We start from the raw sequence: 22,935 nt of genomic DNA on the forward strand, positions 1-22,935 counted from the left end.
GGAAGGGCGAGAAGGGATAGGCTGTGGTTGAGGGATAGAAAAAGCAACATCGTGCAAGACGAGGCCTTATATTCTATTCTAGAGGAAAGGAATGCACATACCAATCCTCAGCTCGCCAACCATCCAATCGTTCTACAGCACCTTCCATATCCGGGTCGTACGGGATCGACGATGCGCATTCCTATTGCAGGTCGGGAAGTTGGGCGATAAAGTGACATGCCTTACCGTGTCTTCTTCGTCCAATCGTAACGATCATTCTTATTCTTGCTCTTCGGTGTTGATCTGTAGATTCCCCATTATCTGAAATGGTCAAGGATGCCAAACCAATCACCGATGTTCGAAGCTTATGGGTTGAGTACCCCTTAATCGTAAAAAGGAAGAGCACCTCCAAATGGAATGCCATTGCCGCTCTATCAGCCTCAGCGTACAGACAAGGAATATCATGGGATAGAAAGAAGGACCCTCATCAGAGAATTCGGCCGTCACGATGATCTCGGTCAGTTTACAAAGCCAGCCTTGGATGTCAAGTTGGCGCCGGCGAAGCAGCCGCTGAGCCGCCTCGGTACGCGTTCCGGAGGACAAGCACTCCTCCTTTGAGCTGAGCGACCTCCTTCACCAGCGCGGTGAACTTCGCCTTCTTTGTTTCGTCCGTAAGGTATGGCGTGAAGTGTTGAATGCAGTCACGCGTCGACGCGTTAGGCGTGTTCTTGAGCCAGTCGACCACCATCTTCTCGCCTAGCTCGCCTCCTGTACCTCCTACAGGAACAGCCTTTCGTTTCTTTAACTTGGGTGTCCCTTGAGCTCCGTTGGTGGCGCCGTTCGCAGTGTTATGTGACGAGTCATCGGTCGCTTTGCGCTTCATCGATGGCGATGCACCATCCGACCCGGGGCTACCTACATTTGCAACTGGACTCGTTGCCCGGCTTCCTGCCACAGGACTCGTGGCGCGGCTCGCAGGAGACTGTCCGCTCAAAGGGCTGTTGCCCCGACTGGCATTAGTCGGCTTGGCTTTCGGAGCCTTCGGGCTCGTCGCTCGTTTAGCCATGAGCGAGTGGCCTCCCATACTTGGTGCAGGTGTGGGTGAGTTGGCTCGCGACCCCGAGCCTGGCGCATTGGCCGGACGACTAGAACCTGGCTTTGAAGACGGCGTCTGAGATCCTGCCCGAGACTCCGCTTGCTGAGGCTGAATAGCTGGCTCATTCGTGACCGGAGCCATCTCCTCCTCCTCCTCCTCTTCCTGAATATAGTGTGAACTTCCTGAAATAAAGGAGCGTACATACGGACTTACAGAGCTCGCATACGGGTTCCCTTCCTCATCACTCTCGTACACGTTGTTCTTCTCTAGATTGCGAATAAGTTTCTTCATCGCCTTGACTCCCTTCCGTTTCGACGGATCCTCCTCCTCCTCCTCTGATTCGTCTACATAGCCTTCGCGTTGTTTGTTCGCGTTCTTGTACTCGCGTTTAAGACGTTCCTGGCCCGGATTATTCTCAGAGACCCGATGACCTTTCCCTTGCTTACCTCTAGCTCCTTTGCTTCCTCATCGTCATTGTCCGCAGCGTTCATGTCTTCATCATCTGCAAACTCTTCCTCAAACTCCATCTCATCCAGGTCACCATCATGGTCGTCCTTCTGCCTAGATTTGTTCTGGTTTCCTCCAGCTTCCTCGTCGTCTCCAAACAGGTCAGAAGGACCACGGTCCGTTGTCCGCAATTTCCGGCCTCCGAGTGCAGCGCTCCGCGTATCCTCGTCAGGATCCTTCTTTATCTTCTGACCGAACATTTCTAATGTAGAATCCGATGCCTTTTGTCCCGCCCGGTTGCGGAATAGCCAAGTCTGGGGATCTTTATGCTTTTGGATCTTTGACATCTGCAATTCATGCACAAGCTCGTTAACAGAATGGGCCGAAGGGAAACCACAAGAGAGGCTCACCAGTTCTTCGGCCTCCTTAAGGTTGGGCACATGGTAGTTGGGCTTCTTCTGAAATTTATACCACCTGTGAGCCGGGACGAACTTGAAGATCTCCGTATTGAGTGGCATGAAGAAGGCATGGGTATCAGCCTTGGAGACATCCTCCAGCTTGCCAACCCAGAGCTCCTTCTGAGTGGCATCCTCCATTACCCACGGATACCGCTCCTCCTTGCGCAGCTGCCTCGTCTCCTCGGGAACCAAGAACACCTGTCTTGTCTTCTTCTGGAACTTCTTGCGTCCGTTCGCAGGTCCCTTGCCCTTCCTGTCCTTCTCCTCGGTATTGGTGATGGGTTTGCCCTCAGCATCGACCATCACGACGTTGCCGTCAGAGCCCACTACAGGTCTGCCATCGGTGCCCAGCATCTGGCCCACAGCAACGCGGGCCACCGGCACCTCTTCCTTAATGAGCTCTTTCCGGTTCAGCTTTATGGGTGTCTGCCATGACGAGACATCCACCGGTTTCCGCGAATCAAACTTCATGACGTCGTATTTCCAGCCGTTTGATGCAGAGGACATGAGTTTATATTCCTTGAACGGTCCGTCGGGAAGTGCTGCACTATCATCGGTGTCTGGAGGTGGCGGAGCGCGGGGGAGGGGAGCTTTGCGAGGAGACGACGGTGCAGCAGGGCTGGGTTTGGATGGTGTGCCGTTTGGGAGTGAACCTGAGGGCTTCTTGACAGGCTTCTTCTTGTGGAAGAGGATGGACTCGTTGGGCTTGGGCATGATGAGGTTGAAGTGAGTGGGGATGATATATGATATTGGGCGATGAGGAAGACCGTGCGCCGAAGGAAGCCCTAGCCACGGCGATGGTCCAAGAACAAGGCTTGTGTCCGATGGCGGACTGCATTGTTCCACACACAAAGGTGCGCTGACGTAATCGCTCCTACACTGGAATCGCCTGGTGGTAACCAGCTGCAACTCGCATGTTTCCAGGTTGACGTTCGCAAGTTTGCAGACAGTGAGAAATGTGGAATGGTGTAAACTCTGTTGATAGCTATGGATGCAACATTGCAAGGCTTGCAAACTATATACATATTGAGATCATGCATCGGTCCGTGGAACAAGTATCAAACCCATCAGAAAGGCTACGCTATCCCAGGCGTGTAGTATAACAAACTTAAGCATGGTAATTGGAACAGATCCTCGCAAAACAAGAAAGGCAGCATCAGTGAAACTAGGACGGCGGGGCTTCTGACCTCCCCGACATTGAGTTCTTGCCGTTTGGCACACCATTGCCTGGGCCGCTTGAAGGGATACCGGGCGTGAAGCCAGTATCAGAAGACGGAGGCCGAGACATGTTAGATTGCGGAGGCATTGTTGGTTGATGGGGGTGTGGTGGCTGGGCTGTGGGGGGTGGAGGATAATGGCTATGCACGACAGGCGCCGATGCGTATACCATCGATGGCGGTGGAGCCCCTGTGGCATACGAAGGTATGCCCTGCCTGAAACCTTCAAGTTCATGTCGAAGCATTTCGATTTCCCGAAGCATCTCTTGGTGGCTTTGTTTGAGATTGACAACAAAGTCAATGGCTAGAGGGAGGCTAGCGTCAGTGGCTACTCGTATTTTTATGATGTATGACATACCTTTGCTTAATATTTCCCATTTACTGGCTTTCATGCCTCGATCAGCAGGCAGTTGATCCCGAAGCTCATCAAAGAGATCCTTCATCTCTTTTCTTCTCTTCCTTTCTGCAAGCTTGTGTGATACACGAAGCTCTGGTGACCGCGAGTAAGGCGTGGTGCCTGAATCTTTGTTAGACTTTGAGGCGGAAGCGGTAGATGTTGAAGCGGTGTTGGGAGTAGTCGAGGATGTGGGCTCCGACGGAGGTTCCTCTGCGGTAGCTGCGGGCAGCGTAGAGCTGCCTGGGTGGTGAATAGGTTCGCGGAGCTGGCGCGATGGAGGGCGTGATCTTGAACGCAGATTTCGTGTTGGGCCAGGGCCAGAGAGACTGTTCTCTGGGACAGACATCCTTCTGTCCGGCGGAAAGGTCAATGGGGGCATCATAGACATGCTATGTGGTGGTTGAGAGTCAAAGGGGCGATGGGAGTGGGGTTCCTCTTGGCTGTCAGGTTGTTGTGCTGCAGACCACGCGAAAGTCGCCATGCTGCTAGGCGTGGAGGGTGCATGGGCTCTGGGATGTGTGCCGGTGAATGCCGAAGAATAGCCACCGCCACCATTGGTGAAGGACGACATGGAGTTACGTCTTTCGTTTAGCCACAGTGGTGAATTGTGGTGGCCTGCTGGGCCGCCTAGTAGCCGTGAATCTACGGAATTCCGTCGATCATATAAACTAAGCTGTGATATTCGGTTGGTGTCCACAGCAGACCCCCTTCGTTTCTGCGCCCGCCCATCGGGGTCCATATATATTGGACTAGGCATGCCCGGACCCACCAGCTGAGAATCCGTGTCCTCAGTGTCCCGATCCATTGACATTTTTCGTTTGGTCCCATGAACAATCGAGTCTGAAGATGTCTATAAAATGGAAATAAGAAAGGAGTTTGTGGCATTTGAATACAAACTTACAGCTAGGGACTGTCGCCTGGACCCGTAGTCCGTTTCCTCCGAAAGGTGACCGTGCAATTGTTTGCCTTGGTCGATCGGCAGCGAGTAGCGCGGAGAGCGCGACAGGTTAGGATTTTCATGTTTGTTGTCGTGAGGAGACCCTGTGCTGACATTGGCGTCGCGACAAGCTGTGACTGGCAAGCGTACTCACTGGAGCTTTGCATCATCGGAGAGTTGATAGCAGGAAGAGGGCCTCTCTCGCGCTCGGGGGAAGGTGACCTGAGCAGTCTACGGACCTGGCTGCCTGAAGTTTCACCATTGGCAGTGGAAGCGGTGCTGTCACCAAAGACGTAGTTGGCTGCTGGACGGGGCGCTGTGGAGATAATAAGCAGGCGAGAGGAGACAACGGGAAGGTAGCTACCGTCAAGGGTACGGGAGGACGGCGAGCTGCGAGGGGAATTGCGGAGAATAGTGTCGGAGAGCGAGGGCCTGCGATCGTTGAGGAAGTCGAGGGGCGGGAGGGATATGGCGGGGGAGTGCCTTTGATGTGGAGCGTCTTTGGGCGGAGACGGAGACTGGGAAGTGTGTTTGGGTATGTTTGAGTCGTGCATGTTCGTGTCAAAGGTCGTGGCGGCGGGCATCACGCCCGATGAGGTGAGGGTTGGAAGGGGAAGGAGGAGACGACGAATACTCTGGTCGGCGGTTGGGATGAGAAAGGTTCGTAGCGGTCGACCATCTTCCCGCTTATGGTCCAACTCAACGTGTGGCCGAGAGACACACGTGGCCACACCTCCGCCCGGAATGGGTATATTGACGCCCCCCGCCTGATCTCCTAATCACGTCCTCGACATACTCTGACGACCGCGGAACCTCCCAAGTTCATCTGCCCCTTTCCGTACTTGCACATATCGCATAGCCAACGTGCAGCCACTTGTATGACTGTTTATGACTGCCTCTTGTATTTGAAGACATCATAATGTCATTTCGGCTCTTCAATCCGCACATTAATGGCAAACACTTGGTACTCAGTAGTTACCGCTCACTAGAAATTGACATAAATTCTTTCCCGACCCCCGACCATTCTCCCATGCAGTCAAGACCCGTTCCCATCACCTTCCTATACGATCCCTCGTTTAGTTCAATTGTACGCGCATGCTTTGCACGCATACTGTTCCGCGTCATCCGCCCACTCCTCTCCCTCTCCCTCCCGTCCCACGCCTCTCGTTCGTGCATGTCGTCAATCCGAACGAGTTCTCGTACCCAGGGTATGTAATCCAGGAATGCCGACTCCTGAGGCATCAGCCCAGACGAAGTCATTATCCCCGCCAGTCCGTCCGCTAACTCTCTTTGGTATTCCACGCGAGCACGGAACAGTTCCTGATCTACGACCTGTCCGTCAGCACCCTTGATCGGCACCCATTCCTCGTGCGTTCCACGTGAGGCTCGGATAGCTTCCCTTGCTATGTTCTCGTCGGCACGGTAAAATACCATGCCGTCACGGGCTTCACGCGTGCTAGTAGATCCATAAAGCACGGAATAACCTAGTTCGTCATCAGGGGAAGTCTCAGTCCCCTCAAACGCGAGTACCTATGCACTTGTCAGCTGGCCGCGTATCCCATTTACCCCATCGCACTCACCTCTGGGCTCTCCGTTGTTCTCCGTCTGAGAAAGCTATCCACAAACGACATGCAGTCACTATGCTGGCATAGCCATCTCCATTCTTCTGTAGCCTGCTGGAGCGTAGTCTCTGCTGAGCTCGGGATCACTAGTGGCACTGCGGCTGTATCCGCTGCGCGGGTAGGTGGTGGTTTGCCCGACAACTGCATCTGTAGGTTGAGAAGTGTCTTCCGCAGGTCAAGATTGGACAAAGCAGAGACATCAATCAAATCAGACAGATGTTTGGATGTGTAAGCTGTGGCCAGTGAGTCTCGAGACACGTTATACCCTTCAGCACGACAGACATGTTGAAGATAGGTGACCGTTTCATCTAAAGGACTTGGTTTGAAGAAAAGTGTTGATTGTAAGGGTAGATCAAGGACAGGGATCAGATGTTCATCTGAAGTTAGCTTAATCATGAGCTTGAAAAGAATAACCGGAAACCGAATGAACAACTACCATTGCATGTTAAAATCACGGGCCGTCTGCAGTTCTTGATGAAGTCGATTAACGAAGGCCAGAACCCTACATCATCCTTGAACAAGATGTCCACTTCCTCCAATAAAATCAGTGATTGCCTGATGCTGCTGTCCTGTCCGTCGGGGATGGCCTGCGGATCCTTTCTCGAGGCATATTCCATAGCTTCCCCTTCACCAGAGGATTCAGATGCAGAAGACTCATCCTCTATAGGTCCCTCCTTTCGGGCAAGGGCTGAGAGCAAGGTTCTTGTCGCGTGCTTTCCTTTCTGGAAGAGCCCTCTGTCGATAGTGTGATTTCGGCCCACATCTCCGACAAGTCGCTCAAGATTGGCGCCGTTGCGCTTGCCTATGCCAGGATAAACTTCAAAGACCTCCCATCCCAGCTCTTCGGCACAGGCGTACACAGCAGCAGTCTTGCCGCAACCTGACACTCCAGTTATTAGAAGGGTGTTGGTCAGGCCGTCAACAAAAGAATAGGAAGGGATGTCTGAGTCGTTGATTAGTGAGGACGTGACATTGCGTGGTTTGGCATCCGTATCGTTCATGGGACTTGAATCTAGATGTTGAATTTGAGAACGTGCTAGATGATGAGAGAAATCTAATGCCCCTTGGGAGGTGTCAGTATTAGGTAGAGCCGGTTGCTCCTCGTCGTCGTCGTCGTTATTGCTGTCTCCGTCACTATGATTACGATCATCGTCATCGTCTACGACGAAATCGTCAGATTCATCTTCAGAATCTACCCGTAATCTCCATCTCCCTCGAGACTTTGCTACGGCGCGGGTTACTCGTGGGCGCTTGAAATGTCTGCCCTTTGCATCCGTCACTTCCGCAGAGCGCTTGTTTTTTCTTTGCTGGCTATCAGGAGAGATTGCCTCCTCAGGTTTGGAGTCTGGACGTTCCAACGTGAGTTCAAGAGCTTTCAGCCAGCTTCGAAGGTACAAAGCGTTCTTCTCGTTTCCAATGACCTCGCGAGCAGAACGAGGGCGCCATCGTAACGTCCACAAGTCTTGTGCGTTCGATGGCTGAGGAAAACTAGCACTGCTTTCGCTCCAAAATCGTGCGATGGCAGGGTGTTGTTCTGCATGTTGGCGACCCAAATTTCCAAAAAGTTCATCGTCAACATGCTGAGAGGAAACCAGCAAGATTTCTTCCGGAAGCTCATTGCTTCCTCGAGTAGGTTGCAACAGATGAGCAGATAGGCGTGCACCAGACGGAGACGCGATTGACTGTTGACGACGAGGTTTGCGCGGAGGAGCACCCGAAGTAACTGAGGACGGGGTCTGCGGACCTTTGACATGTTGTGATACCGCACTTGGGAACAATAGTTCTTCACCCCGTTGTGTTACTTGAGGGTTTTTCTGTACGAGATTGATTCTCGTATTGGTTTGTAACTTGATTGTTCTGGGAGGATCCACGATGACGACATCAGAATCTGGCTCAAGGACTTCTAATTCGTCGTCGCTAATGATTGTCAGCACCTCGAAGGCAGTACCTGTGCTTGGAGAGGAAGGAATGCCCGCCTCAGAAGCGGGTACCGAGAGTGGAGGTGAAGATGAGGGGGTAGACGGCGATGCAAGATTAAGAATCGTAGGGATAGCTGAGGAAGATCCTTCAGCGGCAGACTCCACAGCAGCAAACTGAACCTGAGGCTTGGCCACCGTCCTGAAGATGGGATACAGGGGTTTGTCAGAGTTTGCTGTATTTGTTATGGTAGCCGCGTCATACTATCAAGTATATGACGCACCAGGCACTGTTGTACGCCGTATATTCGACCCGTCCTTGATAATGCTCGAGTGAGAGCTACCCTCGACTTTGCTGATCCCAAATTTAGAGTCTGGTGCTGAGGAGTCGTCGCTGTGTTCGGTCTGGGGCTCTTCAGAAGGGGGCAAAGCTAGGGCGGCGGAAGGGGCTAGGTCTGCCTTTTTGCCAAAAAGGTCTAATATAGTTTTCTGGCCTCCCTGAGGCACCACATGTGAGAGGCTTTGAAAGGTACTTCATTGTAGCAAAAACTTACTTTCTGTTTCTTTGATCGCACTGGCGGCTTTCTTCGCCCCGATTCCAGCATGGTTGGTGTGAAGGCCTAACTCCGCGCCCGACGCGACGGTCACGAACGCGTGACGTACGTCGTGATCCAACCGCGTGACACTGGGGGCATTAGACGATGTTTCCAGGGGAAACATGTCAAAAACATTTAAAATGTTTTGCTAAAATGCCAAATATGGAAAGTGACCTGCCCAATTAGGAAGGTGACCTTCAAAACATTTTGAATGTTTTCTACGAAAACATGGGCAATTGCCCCCAGTGTGATACGCGTGACGACACTGGTGCACAAACTTGGCTCGAATCGTCGTTGATGAACACGAACATTTCAGAACCATACACGGAGCTCTGAGCTGTATGTATGTCGTCAAATCAACCGCCAGTGGATCCAAACTTACTCGCCTGGATCTCCAATGAATATCATGGTAAGCACTCAGTCCTTCACTCAATACTCATTGGGCTGCCGGATTGGGTTTTGCACGCAAGAATGGCATCCCTTATCACTCGTCCCGCAATGCGTTGACTTCACCCTTGCAGATGCTAATGGGTCGCGCTTTGAGACCTTGGATCATCCCCCAAGCCCACTTGAATTCTCAAGACTGGTACACATATCACGACCGGTATTAATTAAGGGTGAGTTTGAGTTCATCCAGTCAGACATCCAAAACTGTATGTTTCGTGCATCGATGTCCATCTACCTAGGGTTTATTCCGCCTGCGCTCAGCAGGTGGACTGATGATTATCTTGTGGATCGTATGGGTAAACGACCCGTATCCGTAGCGATCACGCCTAACGGGTACGTAGGCCGTCTGCCATCATAGAATTACGTCCAATTCCTACCATCAAGGCAAGCGGATGCAGTTACTACAAGCCCTGATGGCTCGCAATACTTTGTAGAACCATTAGTCGAGCAAATGACCATGGAGGAACTGCTTGACTGCATTGGGCAAGGTTTAAGGCTTTCTTATATCACCCTGGTCCTCACTCAATTGCATTAGGATCAAGTGGGTCGAGACGAGACGAGGTGCTTTACTTGCAATCACAGAACGGGAACCTCTACACAAACTCCTACTTTGAGGGAGGCGTATCGGCTGACTGCGAATTTGAGACGCTTCGCCCAGATGTTCCGGCTGAGGTACCTTGGTGCAGTGACGCGCTTGGTGAGCAAAGGTCAGACAGTGTCGCCGGTAATGCATGGTTGAGTGTTTGTCTCATGCAAGATAAACCTCCTGACGCTGTCAATCTGTGGATCGGGGATGGACGTAGCGTGACCAGTGTCCATTGCGGTGAGCCTTGCTACCTGGCTTTTACTATTACAGCAAAAGTGGTATAACTTCTTGCAGACCCATATGAAAACATTTATACCGTTGTGCGGGGGGCCAAACACTTCACTATTTTTCCACCAACGGATAGTGTTTGGATGCTAGGTTAGTGCAAATATCCATCTATTAATACTGAGCATTATGATAGCGATTTCATGAACTAGAACGATCATACCGCCACGCAACCTACGTTAGGTCGATTACCGCGGACTTAGAGCTTATTCCTTCTCTCGACACTCCACAGGTGCGATGGGCGTCAATAAGCAACAGCGAGATCGAAGGGGCGGCACCCACCAATACCCATCCCATCCGCATCACTGTTCGCGCCGGTGAGACCTTGTATCTGCCTGTCGGCTGGTGGCATCATGTAAAGCAAGCTCGTGATGTCACGATTGCTCTCAACTGGTGGTACGATGCGGAAACACAGGGTCTGAACTGGATCGGTCTCAGCTTACTTCGAAATTTGGAAAATAATGATCACAGCGAAGAGTCAGAGTAGTCGGAGTTCTGCAATGCAGCGAACTTCATCACTATTCTAGACAACTGCCAGTGACCACCAGCAGCCTGTCACTATTAGTTATCCCAGTGTCACCGATGTCACGTCACAGTTATCTCGCTCTGATGTAGTCACTGCATTCCTTAAGTGTTACATTTACTTAACCCCTCTTCAAATCGATCCGCGTTCACGTTCAAGTTGCAATGGCCAAATCAGAAAAGAAAGAGAAGGACAAGAAAAAGAAAGATGTCGCTGACCAGGTAGATGATGTCGAAATGGAGGATCCTGAAGAGGTACGCAGCTGAGCTCTTGTTCGTTTGCATATAACTAAGGTGCCGTAGTCACCGAAAAAGTCTAAGAAAGAGAAAAAGGAAAAAGAGGATGCCATACCCCTCGCAGACCTCTCGCCTATCGCTCAGCCGCTAGCTCAGAAGAAGCTCGCCAAGAAGTTGCATAAAGTGATCAAGAAGGGTGCGTAAATTTACACACAAATCATGCTCTGTTTATTCATCTGCAATAGGTTCCAAAGCAAGACAGGTGAAACGCGGAGTGAAAGAAGTAGTGAAGGGCATAAGAAAAGGCGAAAAGGGGTAAGTCTGTCTCTTGTATGATGTCGACGAATCATTGTTTGACCTGACATTCCCTTAGGCTGTTAATCCTTGCGGCAGATATCAACCCTATCGACATAATATCCCATCTCCCCGTGATGTCGGAGGAAGCACAAATACCTTACATATTCGTGGCCTCAAAAGAGGAACTAGGACAAGCCAGCTCGACGAAACGCCCAACCAGCTGTGTTATGATATGTCCAGACCAAAAGCGAAAAGCTCGCAAAGACGCAGACTCGAAAGAATCCACAGATGATGATTACCGAGAACTCTTTGAGGAGTGTCGCCGAGAGGTACAGCAACTAGACTACAAGGTTGTATTTTAAGCTGTATTTTTTCTACCATCCTATCAAGTGGACGCTAAGTTGTGTACAACATATTAGCGTTGAGTTGTAATAAGACTTACCCGAGCTAGTGACGTCCGCCGCCCTCATCCTGGATATGGGAGAAGACGGAACTGAACATCAAGGGAAAGCTCAAGCCATATAAACAACCGTGGGGTGTCAACGTTTCAACAGCACTGTGATTGCTGGCTGAGTATAGTAGACACCAGCACGTTACGGTAGCAGTCGGCTAGAGATACTTCGGAAAATCGCGTAACCACGAATAGGGCACAGAGTTATTGACTATAACGTGTAACTACCCGTTCCCCGTCAATTTCGCACGAAGCATTCGCCCAGACTTTCGAATTTCTGCTGGCAATCTTTCCGCCTTCCTTCTAACCCACCCTCCATTGACCCATGCCTTCCCAGACCAAGTCTACCGCCAACGCGGGAGCTGCCAAATCCAAGGCAGGCGCTTCTGCTGCTGCATCAAAAAACCCATCTCCCGAGCCGGCCACCTACTCCGCGTCCAGCAGGCCCGACAAGGCTGTATACGATGCAGAGCAAGAGAAGATCAAGGGTAAAATTGACGCGAATCAAGCTAAACTTGTGAGCATTTTTTTCTGCCACGCTTTCTTCAACTTCCTTGACTTCGACGCAGAACGCAGTGAGAGAAAAAATCTCGCTCGCCACCAGTAATGGCCCCGGAAGCGAGCGGCGGACAGCTCTACGCTCCGAGCTCGATGGTATTCGCGATCAACAATCTACTAACAAGAATTCGCGTGGCAAGATATTTGAGCAATTGAAGTCTTTGCAGGAGGGTATCCAAAAGAAGGTGCGTAGACGAATTTTCGAGCGTCAGTCTCCTATAGACTTTGCTCTTCAGATCAAAGATTTGCAAGCCGCGAAGGGTAAGACACCATTCAAAAGTGTCGCAGAGGTAGATGCCCACATTAAGTGCGTACCTCACTTGGTCACAAAGTCTCGTCTCTGACGGGCTTGACCAGGAATCTTGAGAAACAAGTCGATTCTGGTAACATGAAGCTCGCCGACGAAAAGCGAGCTCTTCAGGAGATCAGTCAGACCAAGCGCTCTCGCCGCGTTGTCGAGCACTTCCAGGCAGACCAGGATGCTATTGAAGCCGACCGTCGTGCTGCAGATGAACTGCGTCAGAAGCTTGACGACCCCGAAGCCAAGGCTGTCTCGGACCGATACGATGCCATCAAAGCAGAACTCGACGAGTTGAAGAAAGAGGCGGATGAAGCTTACGCCAGCCGTAACGCGCTGTTCCAGGAACGCGATGCTCTTCAGTCTGAAATCAAGACTCTCATCACTGAGAAGCGCGAGTCTGCGCAGAGGTTCAGGGAAGCTAACGATCGCTATTACGCCAAGGTCAACGAAGACCGTGCGCGCAGGGCTGAGCGTGCACGAGCCCAACGTGCTGCCGAAGAGGCTCAGAAGAAGCAGGAGGCCGCTGAAAGGCTCCGCGAAGAGGCTACTGTCCCTGCGTTCCAGGCTCAGATTGAGGACTGTCAGACTCTAATCGATGTGCTGTGCGGCAAATCTAGCAACACGAGCGCACTTTCGACCAACTCTCTACCCGCCAAGTCTGATGTTGCTGGTGTACCCAAGTTGGAACTCAGGAAGGTTGACGCAGCTGAGGAGGGTCTTGTTATGCGGAAGAAAAAGGGCGAAGACGAGGAAAGTTACTTTGTGGGCAAGGGCAAGGCGAGGAAGGGCAAGAAAGGCAACACTAAAACCACTGCCGAGCCGGATGCGCCCAGCTCGCAACTCAACCTCCCTCTAACCACACTCTCCGCGCTGCTGTCTCTTTCTATCCCACCCCCATCATCTTCTGCAGACATTCCTCGCGTCGTGGAAGACCTCGAGACAAAGAAGGCTTGGTTCGAGGCCAATCAAGCTCGTGTTACCGCTGAAAATGTCTTAAAAGCCGAGGCCGATATCCAGCGACTTCTGAATAGTGCGAAGACAGAAAGCAAGGTTGATCCTCCAACCGGTAATTCTGAGGTTACTCCTCCGAACGGTGGCGGTGAACATCCGGCTGAGCCTGCCGCAACGCCTCGTAATCAAGATACCGTTGATACTGCAGTGCCGAGTGACGAGGTAGTTGAGAAGCTTGAGGAAGTCAAGGAGGAAGCAGCTTCGTAGAGGGATTTCAGTGTGGTTATGATATTAGGGACATTTTTATACACCCAGCATATGTTATTAGCGTACTAATACCTGCAAACTGAGTTTGTCCGGGTGAAGTACGCGGAAAATATTATTCGACCAGCCAAACAAAACCGATACAGTAAGGGGGGAGAGAAGGAAGGACAGCGAGGTACTGAAAAGCAAGTGGTCAATACAGTCAGGAAAAGAATTATGGACAAAAACACAGGAGTGCGGAGATCAGCATATATATCGTCCAAGAAATGGATGTAAAAAGAAGGCAATTCCAGGAAGCATTTAGGACGCAGCCTCAGCTTTCACGCCCTCGGAATCTTGTTCAGGTTCTGCCGTACCAGTCCCGCTAGAAGGCGTGATTCCTAGATCTTGAGTCGTGAAGGAAGAGACATCAAAGTTGCTGCTAGCCGCAAAGTCAGAAAAGGTCAGCCCAGGCTGATGAACGGATGGTACAGATTCTTCCGATGGAACGGATGTGTCCATGAAGGGGATGCCAGGGTAACCATCAGAATTGAATGCGGAAGCAGAGTTATCCAATGAACCAGCCGTAAATGAATCGTGTTGAAGAGCTGCAAGCATGCTGGAAGTTGTAGGTGTGTGACTCATCGATTGATGCGACGTTGGGCGGGAGTCCATGGATCCAAAATTATCTTGCCCAGACATTGGCGAAAGAGCGAAGAATTGCTGCTGCATGACTGGTTCTACAGATGCCGCTACTGAATTCGTTGACAGTGCGACGCTTCGAAGAACGTTGACAGCAATCCAGTCACTAAATCACGTTCAGTTCAGTACCTGTTTTATAAAGAGCAATAAGATTGTTTACTCCAGGAAGAGTTTCATGATCTGGAAGGCGCCAAACGCGGGATCGCTACGAATAGTCTACAGGGCAGAGTTAATAACGACAGGCTGACAATGTAAAAGGGACATTACCAAATCGCGCATAACTTGACTCGTGACATAACCCCAACGAATAAGGACACTTCTTGAGCTCATGGTACTCCTTTCATCATTGCCTCCAAATCGCTGGCCCATCAGCCTTTCGCAGCACTTGTCCGCCCAGGTCATCACTTCCCGGACAGGCTCACTACTCTTCGTCAAGTTGTCCAACATCGAAACGAACTCAACCTCGAGCAGCTGAATCAAATCCTCGTGACGACAGTTGCAAACCAAGGCGGACTGATTGCGAACAGACTCAAAGTCGACCTTCTGCCAAGAGCGACGCATCTCAGCGAGTTGTTTCGGGTTCGTCAACACGGTATTCAAGGCTTGTGTAACCTGGTATATGTCGAGGAACCGCACTATAAACAATGCATCAGCTACCTCTTAAATCTTTCATGGCAGGCACAACATAAGACTTACAAACGAGGTGTCCAAATCTTGCTCCAAGCTCTACTTTTGGCTCACAAAAGGTGTTCCCATAGCCCTCTAAGGCAAACAACAAAATCTTCTCCATCTTGTTAGCAAGCTGGCGCAAGCCGTTCAAAGCGGATGTGGAAATGATAGACAACATCTGAGACCTCAAGAACTCGAGGATTTCCTGCAATGTGTTCAGTAAAGACTAGAATCATATGATTAGGTGTACTAACATCGTAAAGAATAGCATCCGCCCTAGCCATCAATCCAGCAATCGCAGGCGCATGAACAATTTCCCGATGGTTCCCTGTTAAGCTCGACCAGAATGTGCGGAGATGCATCTCAAACTGATCGACGCGGAAAGAGCGCACGCTGTCCAAAAGAGCATCAAGATGGTCTTGGAACCAGCCCCAAACTTCGCGGGCAGCCATAGCTTGGGGCGATGCTGAGTTCGTCCCTACAGCCTCCTCGATTGACGGGAAGTGAGGCATGTGACGAACCGACAAGTGCTGGGCACCCATCACCGGGACTGAAGAACCAGTACCAGACATGATGGATGATCCAGGAGGGACTGCGAGGCCAGACTCGGCTTGGCCGGTGTGCCTGCGGATGGAAGCATGAGCAGGATAGGAGTTGCTGCGACCAGCTGCTTGAGCTTGAGAGAGGAGGCTAGCAGCAGTGGGAGTTTTATCGCTGGGTTCCTCGTAGAGTGTAGCCTTGAGATCACCCGAGAGAGTGAGAGAGTTGCGTTTCGATGCGCTAGAGCCTTCCGAATCATCTTCGTCATCTTCGTCGGAGCGATCCTCGCCTTTGGTAGTATCGTTTGCTTCTTGTGCCGCACGAGCGGCATTGATAGACTGCTGGCCAGCGTTGTTGTTGGACTTGCGAATGTAGTCCTGGAGCCACTCGGCTTCCGCCGAAGTCGCGGGACGGATTCCGCAGTCTTGTGACACATCGCTCATCAGGCTTCTTTTCAATCACATCATCCCGAAGCAGTGTACTTACAATGGTACTTGCTGTTTCCGCGCACACCCAAACGCCTAGTTTTTATCGTCGGGAAACAGAGTCTGATAGCCTTCCCAAGAGTCGCAGTGTTGATGTGAGGAATACCATACTGGTCGCAGACTCGTCGATAAGAGAAATAGAGTCCCTGACGAGGCACGTTCCCGTCAGGGTAAGGCGCGTAGTTTGCGGTCAACCTGATGAGGCAGTGAGAACCAATGATCAAGGATAGTTAGACGCTGTTTGCTCACCAAGCCTGTACAAAAATTTGCTTGGCCCTATCCGAAGCACTGGTTGTAGTGGCCACGCGTACGTTGGCGGCGAGTTTTTCAAGTGCATGGTCAGGGCTGAGCGACATCCGCCCATAGTGTCCGGCAGTTGGGACGGTATCTTGATTAGGAGGCAGATGCTGAGGGTGCCCATAGAGATTAGAATAGTCGGGAGGGTTTGGCAAAAACATCGAAATATCCTCGGTTTCGCTGGAAGACGAATGGACGCTCTCGGTATCACGAGGGTAGGGAGAAGCGGCTGCACGAGCACGAAGATGGGTTTGACGGATATGTCCCTGAATGCAGAGTTAATACTGCATAGAATGACATGAGATCGGCTACTCATACCATATCGTTTGTGGGAAGCGAGTAACCAGCTGGCATACGTATAGCATCGTGACCCATGTTGTAGGCCATGCGATAGGGATCGTCCACCACAGCGGGCATTCCTGTCGGGATGCGGGTAGCGCCACTCTGAGAAGACTGAGGGCGGGAATTAGGCGAATGAGTAGAAACAGAAGAAGCAGAATTGGAGCGAGAGTGTGGGTGGTTGAGGGGGACGAAATCGAATACACCTTGGGGCATCGATTGCATGTTGACAGCAGCCATGTCCGCCAGGGCACAGGGGATGAGAAGAAGAGACTGAAAGAAAGTGGAAGACTGGAGTCGACTGAGCGAGCTAGGCGGACCAGCCGTCGGACGGAAGAAACAAGGAGAGGGGGGTGAAGGAGAAGAAAGAGATGAAAACTGGCGAGAAGATCAAGCTCAAGCCAGAGCAGAGATATGATCGCAGGGGACCACGCTGCCAAATGACACAAAGAGGTTGAAATGGAGAAGTGGGCACAGGAAAAGGATGGTGTCGCTGACTTGTAAGAGAGACAGCAACAGGCTGTTTGGGCGGGCAGACGGTTAACGAGATCTCCAAGAAAGTCTGAACGGTCGGTGGTCAAGGCAACCGGCCAATTTGCCTGTCATCGCAAACAAGGGCCACGCTTCCCCCCCTCAGCCACACGGACAGCCTATACCTTCCCACGCTCTTCGCCCTTTCTTCTCTTCTCTCGCCCTTCGTCATCTTTCAGCCCGTCCCAGCCGCATCTTCGCCTCCTACATCCCTTCGCCCTGCGACCTGAGGCCTGAGTCAGGAATCGCAGGTCTGCTTGCGGCGTCTACTCTATCTCCGCGGTCTCAAATTTGAAGACGGCATATTGGCCTTGATGTACCCAGTCACGATGTTCTTTATAAATTGCGTTCAAATAGCATCGTCCTTGAAGTCAATCCAGCTCCGTCACTTGCCCCTTTCAAGCTCCATGACTTCCTCGGTTACCAGGTCCCTTCCCATTGATCTCCATGGGGATGAGATCTTCTTTTCGTGCCCTGTGCGGCGTCTACTTCAATCCCGGCCGACTTGAGTCGCGGTTCAAGGTGCATCATGCGGGCCAAGAGACTCCGACAAATGGCCCATCGTGGCATGTTCTCGCCAGTTGTGTGTAGAGTAGTGTAGCATTACTGTAGCTATTCCTACGCTGGGGCAGATCAATTGCAAAGAGCGCGCGCGGTCTATCAATCAAACGGGACCCCCGGCTGCTGTGATATATCTTCTAGGTGTCGGTGGACCAAGGATGTTCTGATGACCTTCGATCTCCGTCCCCTGCTTTTCAGCCTTGCATTGATCGTGGGTATGCAGAAGCATCGGATGCCCGCTTGAAAGATGCGAAATACCGTCAACCCCGAGCTTGAGAACTTGATTTGTCATTCCTTTCTCTTCCACGTCTTGTAACTGCCGAGGACCGCGCTTACGTGCGTTTATGGCGGCAAACGGTGATCGGCCGCTCTGGGCGCCTTCCTCTGAAGACATTCAGACATCCGCTGTTACCAGCTTTCTGGTTGCTGTAAACGAGAAGTACCACTTGTCGCTGGCAGCGTATCATGATTTGTATGCATGGTCTACAACCCACCTCGACAAATTCTGGGATCTGGTGTGGGATCAAGCAGATGTTATTGGCGTCAAAGGGCAGCATATAGTTGATAACTGGGCCGCCCCTGCCTCAAATCCGCCATGGTTCCGAGATGCTAAAGTCAACTGGGCAGAAAATCTGCTCTGGTGTCGTTCCAGAGAAAAGATAGCTCTCATTCAAGCGAGTAAGTCCCTTCAAGGTTGGCCAGCAGGTGCGCGATTGTAACGATGCCAATAGCGGAATCCATCATTAGTAGCCCTCCTTCGCCCCTTCGACGAGTGTCGTATGCCGAGCTTTATGACCTTGTCGCTAACATCGCCTCTGCGCTTCTCAGCCTGGGCCTTAAGCCAGGTGATCGAGTAGCAGCATACGCGTCTAACTGCATTGTAAAGTATTTCTCCTGGAGAATTTGCCTTGTTTACGAACTTTTCAGGTGCTCAGGAAAATGTTGCTGCATGCCTTGCAGCCACTGCTATTGGTATGCCTTTTCATCTGACATGAGTTCACACCTCTCATTTGAGAACGTGTTATCCCTATTATGCTTAGGGTGCATCTGGGTGAGTGCTGCTGCGGACTTTGGCGCTCATGGTGTCCTCGAACGGTAGGCATCGTCAATGCATGGTTGATAGTGAAACATTGACTGTTTCATGAGGTTCGAGCAAGTCCAACCCCGCGTGATCGTCGTTGTGGATGCAGTTGTGTAAGCATGAAAGGCAGGTTTGACTCCTTGTTTCTACTAAACTTTTTTATGCAGTTATAATGGCAAAGTGCATTTGCACTTACCCAAGGTAGCAGCCCTATTGGACGGCCTTCGGCAAAAATCCTCCGTAGAACCTAAAGTCGTCGTGGTCCATACCGGCCTCAGTACATCTTCCCTGGGATGGCAAGAAGAATGGATGAAGTGGACAGACTTTGTTGTAACCGGCAAAGAGTCCAGATTGGGGAGGACCACTGCAGGAGAGATAGCATGGTGTCGGAAGGGATTTGATTGGCCATTGTGGATCCTTTTCAGCTCCGGTACCACAGGTGCGTGGTTTAAGGGCCCATCCATTGTGAAGCAAACCTCTAATCCCCCCGAGACAGGTCGTCCGAAGTTAGTTTTGTATGTGTCGCAGTCTCTACTTCCATTGATGTCTTTGTTTTAGGCCTATCGTTCATCGTGCGGGCGGTATGCTTCTTCAGGCTAAAAAGGAACTTGGAATATGCGCGAACATGAAAGAGGATGATGTATTCTTCTACTACACCACAACGTAAGATTTATTTGTGCCCTTGGTTTAGTGACTTCTTATGTTTTACGTTCTATGCTGAAGGGGATGGATGATGTGGAACTTCCTCGTTGCCGGGTTGAGCATCGGGTGTACACTCGTCCTTTACGATGGCAGCCCTTTGCGGGAACCAGAGTACCTGTGGAACTTGGTAGATGAGCTCGGTATCTCAATCTTTGGCACCAGCGCAAAGTACCTCGACGGCTTATCGGTAAGTCAATTGCATTCTTCCATTTCGCAGCTGTGACTTACGGAGGCCTTACCACAGAAAGTCTATAAACCATGCGAACACCATCGTTTATCTACCCTCCGCCATATTTATTCGACAGGGTCACCCCTTGCACCTGGATTGTTCGATTACGTCTACTCCAGTATCAGCAACAATGTTCTTCTAGCATCTATAACCGGTATTTTTGTGCCACATTATAAATTACTGGTGCTAACATGACAATATCAGGAGGGACTGATATATGCTCGCTTTTTGCGGGCATGTGCACCACGCTTCCGGTTTATCGCGGCGAAATACAATGCCGGATGCTCGGGATGGCTATCAACACATACATGCCTACCGGTGCTCCATCAGCCGCCAATGAGGCGGGTGAGCTCGTGTGCGAACGCCCATTTCCTTGCATGCCAATCGGATTCTGGCCATTGGCAGGGTTTGGAGAAGAGGAAGCTGTTCGGGCGGCGAGCACTCGCTATCAAGCATCATACTTCAGCGAATTCAAGGATATTTGGTGTAAGCGTGTTTCACGAAATCATTTTTGCCACCAAAGGCAACTCGACCCTCGTTCACAGACCATGGCGATCACGTACTAATCACTCAGCCGAGGGCCGGTAATGGAGGAGGCCTAGTCATGCTTGGAAGAAGTGATGGGGTCTTGTGAGTCCTCAATCTTTGGTCACGACAGTGAATGTCATTCACCTTACTTTTCCTTAGAAACCCAGGCGGAATAAGATTCGGATCAGCCGAGATTTACGACATTCTGGAGACATGTTTCTCGGATGCCGCAAAGGAGTCAAGCGATCATATCGAGGATTCCTTAGTGGTGGGACAGTCGATAGACCACGGAATGGACGAACGCGTGATCTTGTTTGTGAAGATCGCACACGGACGCACGTTATCACTAGAGCTTGAGAATGAGATCAAAACAGAAATTCGCTCCAGGAGAAGCCCGCGGCATACCCCAGCACAGGTGTGTAGTTTGCATTGCCTTGATGCACCCTGACACGTTACTCATTGGACAATGGACATTTCACCGCCGCGTGTACATTCTAATTGTGTACCCAGATAATTCAGGTCGACGATATTCCATACACCTTAAACGGGAAACGGGTCGAAGTCCCGGTGAAAAAGGTCCGTGTTCGCTACCAACGAGGACCAGCTTACTGAAGACCCATTCTGAGTAGATTATCAATGGTGCGCCGATATCCAGTGTAAACCCTGCGACCCTACGGAATCCAGAGTGCCTTGTTGCCTACGCAGAGATTGGAAAAATCCTCAGGTCTGTACCATAGTAGCTATGGATGTTCTTTCTACTTGTGGGCGGCAAGTTCCTTCAATCCAAAAATCTGCGAACACGTGTGAGGAGTAGTCCGGAGTTACCGACGCCCCGCCAAACGGTATACCCAATGTATCCGAGCATCTAAATCGAGGCCTTCCATATAGAGCAGAAGAAAGCCTCGAGGCACACTCGCTCTGGCTGATCCGACTTGTCTGGTATTGCGGCCTGAAGTTTTCGGCCCACAAAACCATGGCCGCCTCGAGGCTCTTTCCCTTCTGCATCGTGTCTCCTACACCCATTAATATTGGGCTGTACACGACGCACGCCACGCCTGTATAACGACTTTAACGCTCTCCCTCCTCGTTCCCGACGATCATCGCCTTCACGCCTTTATTATGCAGCACTCACGCACACTCCCTCTGACTTGTCAGAATCCAACTTCCCACCCTAGACGTGCGGCGCACGAGCAGCAGCAATTAAATCAAACGTCTCGCCGCAAGCGTCTTTCCAACCTTTCTCTATCATCGATCCAGCGGCCATCGATGCCTTCGAAATTCAACATCTTCCGAGCTTCGCTACTTGGTGAGCATGTCCTGAAACAAGTACATGTTCTACTTGCTCAAGAGCTCTTCAGGTGTTGTTTTGATCTGGACGATAATCTGCTTGGCAATTTCCGCACACTTCCAGAGCCTTTTGGTCATTGATGACCTAAGTATGTTCTTCATATCCATCTGATCTTGGGAGCCCCGCTTATGCGATCTCTTAATAGCTCGCTTTGTACCTTTTGCCATTTTTGTGGGCAGCATCAGCCTTTTCGTTCTCGTTGTTCTGTATGTATACCAGTCTTCTTCACGAGTTTCAATGTTGCTGACATCAACGCAGGCTCGGCTTCTCTTTGAAGCGCAACGCAAACCCTATCTCGACAAGGATTGAGCTGGGATGTTTAGGGCTCATTGGAACGTTTTGGTTAGGTGCGTAATACTCGTGCCATACAATGTTCGGTTTAAGATTCAAATACCTACTTTCAGCCCTTGGTGCTTTCTTGGCCAGCTCAGACTCCGATTCTGCCGATGTAGAATGCTATGCATCGGAGACCTCAGATGATCCTATTGATATACCAGGCTGTAAGCCTCCCTTTCTGATTGGACATAAGGCAGACTCTGATCTTTTGATAGTCTCAACGGAAACATATCAGGCACAGTACAGAGTCCTCGAAGCCTTCTCCCTCTTCAACGTCGTTTTGAGTAAGTCAATCCATGTTAAGCGCATGGTAATGTGTCTCACGAATGCTCAAGTATGGGGCTTTTTCTTCTTTTTGCTTGGCCTTGCGCTTAAGCATCATTTCCGAGTCAACCGCCGTGTATGGCTCGTTGGTGTCACAGACTATCCGTGGTTTGGCAAAAGTTCTTCAAATCCGTCAAAACTACCAGCGCCTATCAGCACTCGCTCGAGATCTCAGACGCGAGGTCGCGCACAATACGATGAGAAGGATTATACCACTCCGGGATGGCAATACAAGTCGCGTCACGGCAACGCTGAGTATGCTGTGTGGACAGCACCTCAACGCCACAAGGTCGCTGCACCAAGTCGCGCCCACACTGCCGACAAGTACAAGAGAAACGCGTCTCCTCGGAGGTGAAGGCATCATTTATCCCATTAAGTTTATTGTGAACTGGGCGTAGCTGGCCTAGTTATTTTGTTAGATTAGACATAGGGCTGGTGGTAGTAAATGTATACATGTACTTATTGTAAATTACAGCTTGGATCCCTCGAGCAAACCCTCCGATTGTGCTGTGATCTACAATTCGCCAAAGCCTCGAGGCCTCACGTAGTAACTCGAATGTGCGTGACATGCGCTCTGGTGATTATCAGGAGTCATAATCGGTTTTTGAGAGGGGGACCTTATTGGAAGAACGAATACTGCGACTGGACCACACCGTCCTACACGCAGGCCTAAACGGGCATTGCTCGAAGCTGATTTGTGGTTAGATTGGATCTAGACCT

General features: G+C 50.9%; 4 protein-coding genes across 4 annotated transcripts; 2 read left to right on the forward strand and 2 right to left on the reverse strand.

The window, feature by feature from the left end:
• Nucleotides 1–3,145: 3,145 nt before the first annotated feature.
• CONPUDRAFT_158148 (uncharacterized protein) lies at nt 3,146–8,789 on the reverse strand (the record flags this gene model as incomplete). The annotated part of the gene is made up of 9 exons (XM_007775197.1): nt 3,146–3,501; nt 3,556–4,444; nt 4,496–4,635; nt 4,686–5,166; nt 5,588–6,061; nt 6,112–6,530; nt 6,590–8,305; nt 8,354–8,545; nt 8,624–8,789. 9 exons carry the CDS (start codon nt 8,787–8,789, stop codon nt 3,146–3,148), a joined length of 4,833 nt encoding a protein of 1,610 aa, XP_007773387.1.
• Nucleotides 8,790–8,969: 180 nt separating this feature from the next.
• Nucleotides 8,970–11,482, forward strand: CONPUDRAFT_110803 (Clavaminate synthase-like protein). The gene is made up of 11 exons (XM_007775198.1): nt 8,970–9,074; nt 9,187–9,282; nt 9,352–9,445; nt 9,497–9,600; nt 9,648–9,809; nt 9,870–9,935; nt 9,993–10,076; nt 10,136–10,760; nt 10,809–10,938; nt 10,988–11,057; nt 11,116–11,482. The coding sequence occupies exons 1-8, from the start codon at nt 9,011–9,013 to the stop codon at nt 10,468–10,470; spliced, it is 1,005 nt and encodes a 334-aa protein (XP_007773388.1). The 5' UTR covers nt 8,970–9,010; the 3' UTR covers nt 10,471–10,760; nt 10,809–10,938; nt 10,988–11,057; nt 11,116–11,482.
• A 315-nt stretch (nt 11,483–11,797) lies between these two features.
• On the reverse strand, nt 11,798–16,940 carry CONPUDRAFT_84804 (uncharacterized protein). Its single transcript, XM_007775199.1, has 11 exons — nt 16,555–16,940; nt 16,189–16,502; nt 15,941–16,134; nt 15,169–15,878; nt 14,942–15,119; nt 14,513–14,880; nt 14,406–14,461; nt 12,406–14,351; nt 12,285–12,355; nt 12,060–12,233; nt 11,798–12,007 (listed from the first exon to the last, which is right to left on the reverse strand). Exons 1-8 carry the CDS (start codon nt 16,813–16,815, stop codon nt 13,865–13,867), a joined length of 2,568 nt encoding a protein of 855 aa, XP_007773389.1. The 5' UTR covers nt 16,816–16,940; the 3' UTR covers nt 11,798–12,007; nt 12,060–12,233; nt 12,285–12,355; nt 12,406–13,864.
• Nucleotides 16,941–17,985: 1,045 nt separating this feature from the next.
• On the forward strand, nt 17,986–22,710 carry CONPUDRAFT_110814 (acetoacetyl-CoA synthetase). Its single transcript, XM_007775200.1, has 21 exons — nt 17,986–18,345; nt 18,399–18,547; nt 18,603–18,639; nt 18,708–18,762; nt 18,814–18,861; nt 18,916–19,187; nt 19,245–19,254; nt 19,307–19,411; nt 19,472–19,637; nt 19,695–19,833; nt 19,884–20,165; nt 20,225–20,309; nt 20,367–20,622; nt 20,718–20,783; nt 20,837–21,513; nt 21,566–21,643; nt 21,701–21,761; nt 21,814–21,902; nt 21,960–22,055; nt 22,107–22,175; nt 22,227–22,710. Exons 1-15 carry the CDS (start codon nt 18,012–18,014, stop codon nt 20,942–20,944), a joined length of 2,112 nt encoding a protein of 703 aa, XP_007773390.1. The 5' UTR covers nt 17,986–18,011; the 3' UTR covers nt 20,945–21,513; nt 21,566–21,643; nt 21,701–21,761; nt 21,814–21,902; nt 21,960–22,055; nt 22,107–22,175; nt 22,227–22,710.
• Nucleotides 22,711–22,935: the final 225 nt, after the last annotated feature.

The sequence above is a fragment of the Coniophora puteana genome, assembly GCF_000271625.1.
Source record: "Coniophora puteana RWD-64-598 SS2 unplaced genomic scaffold CONPUscaffold_14, whole genome shotgun sequence".
Lineage (NCBI taxonomy): Eukaryota > Fungi > Basidiomycota > Agaricomycetes > Boletales > Coniophoraceae > Coniophora > Coniophora puteana.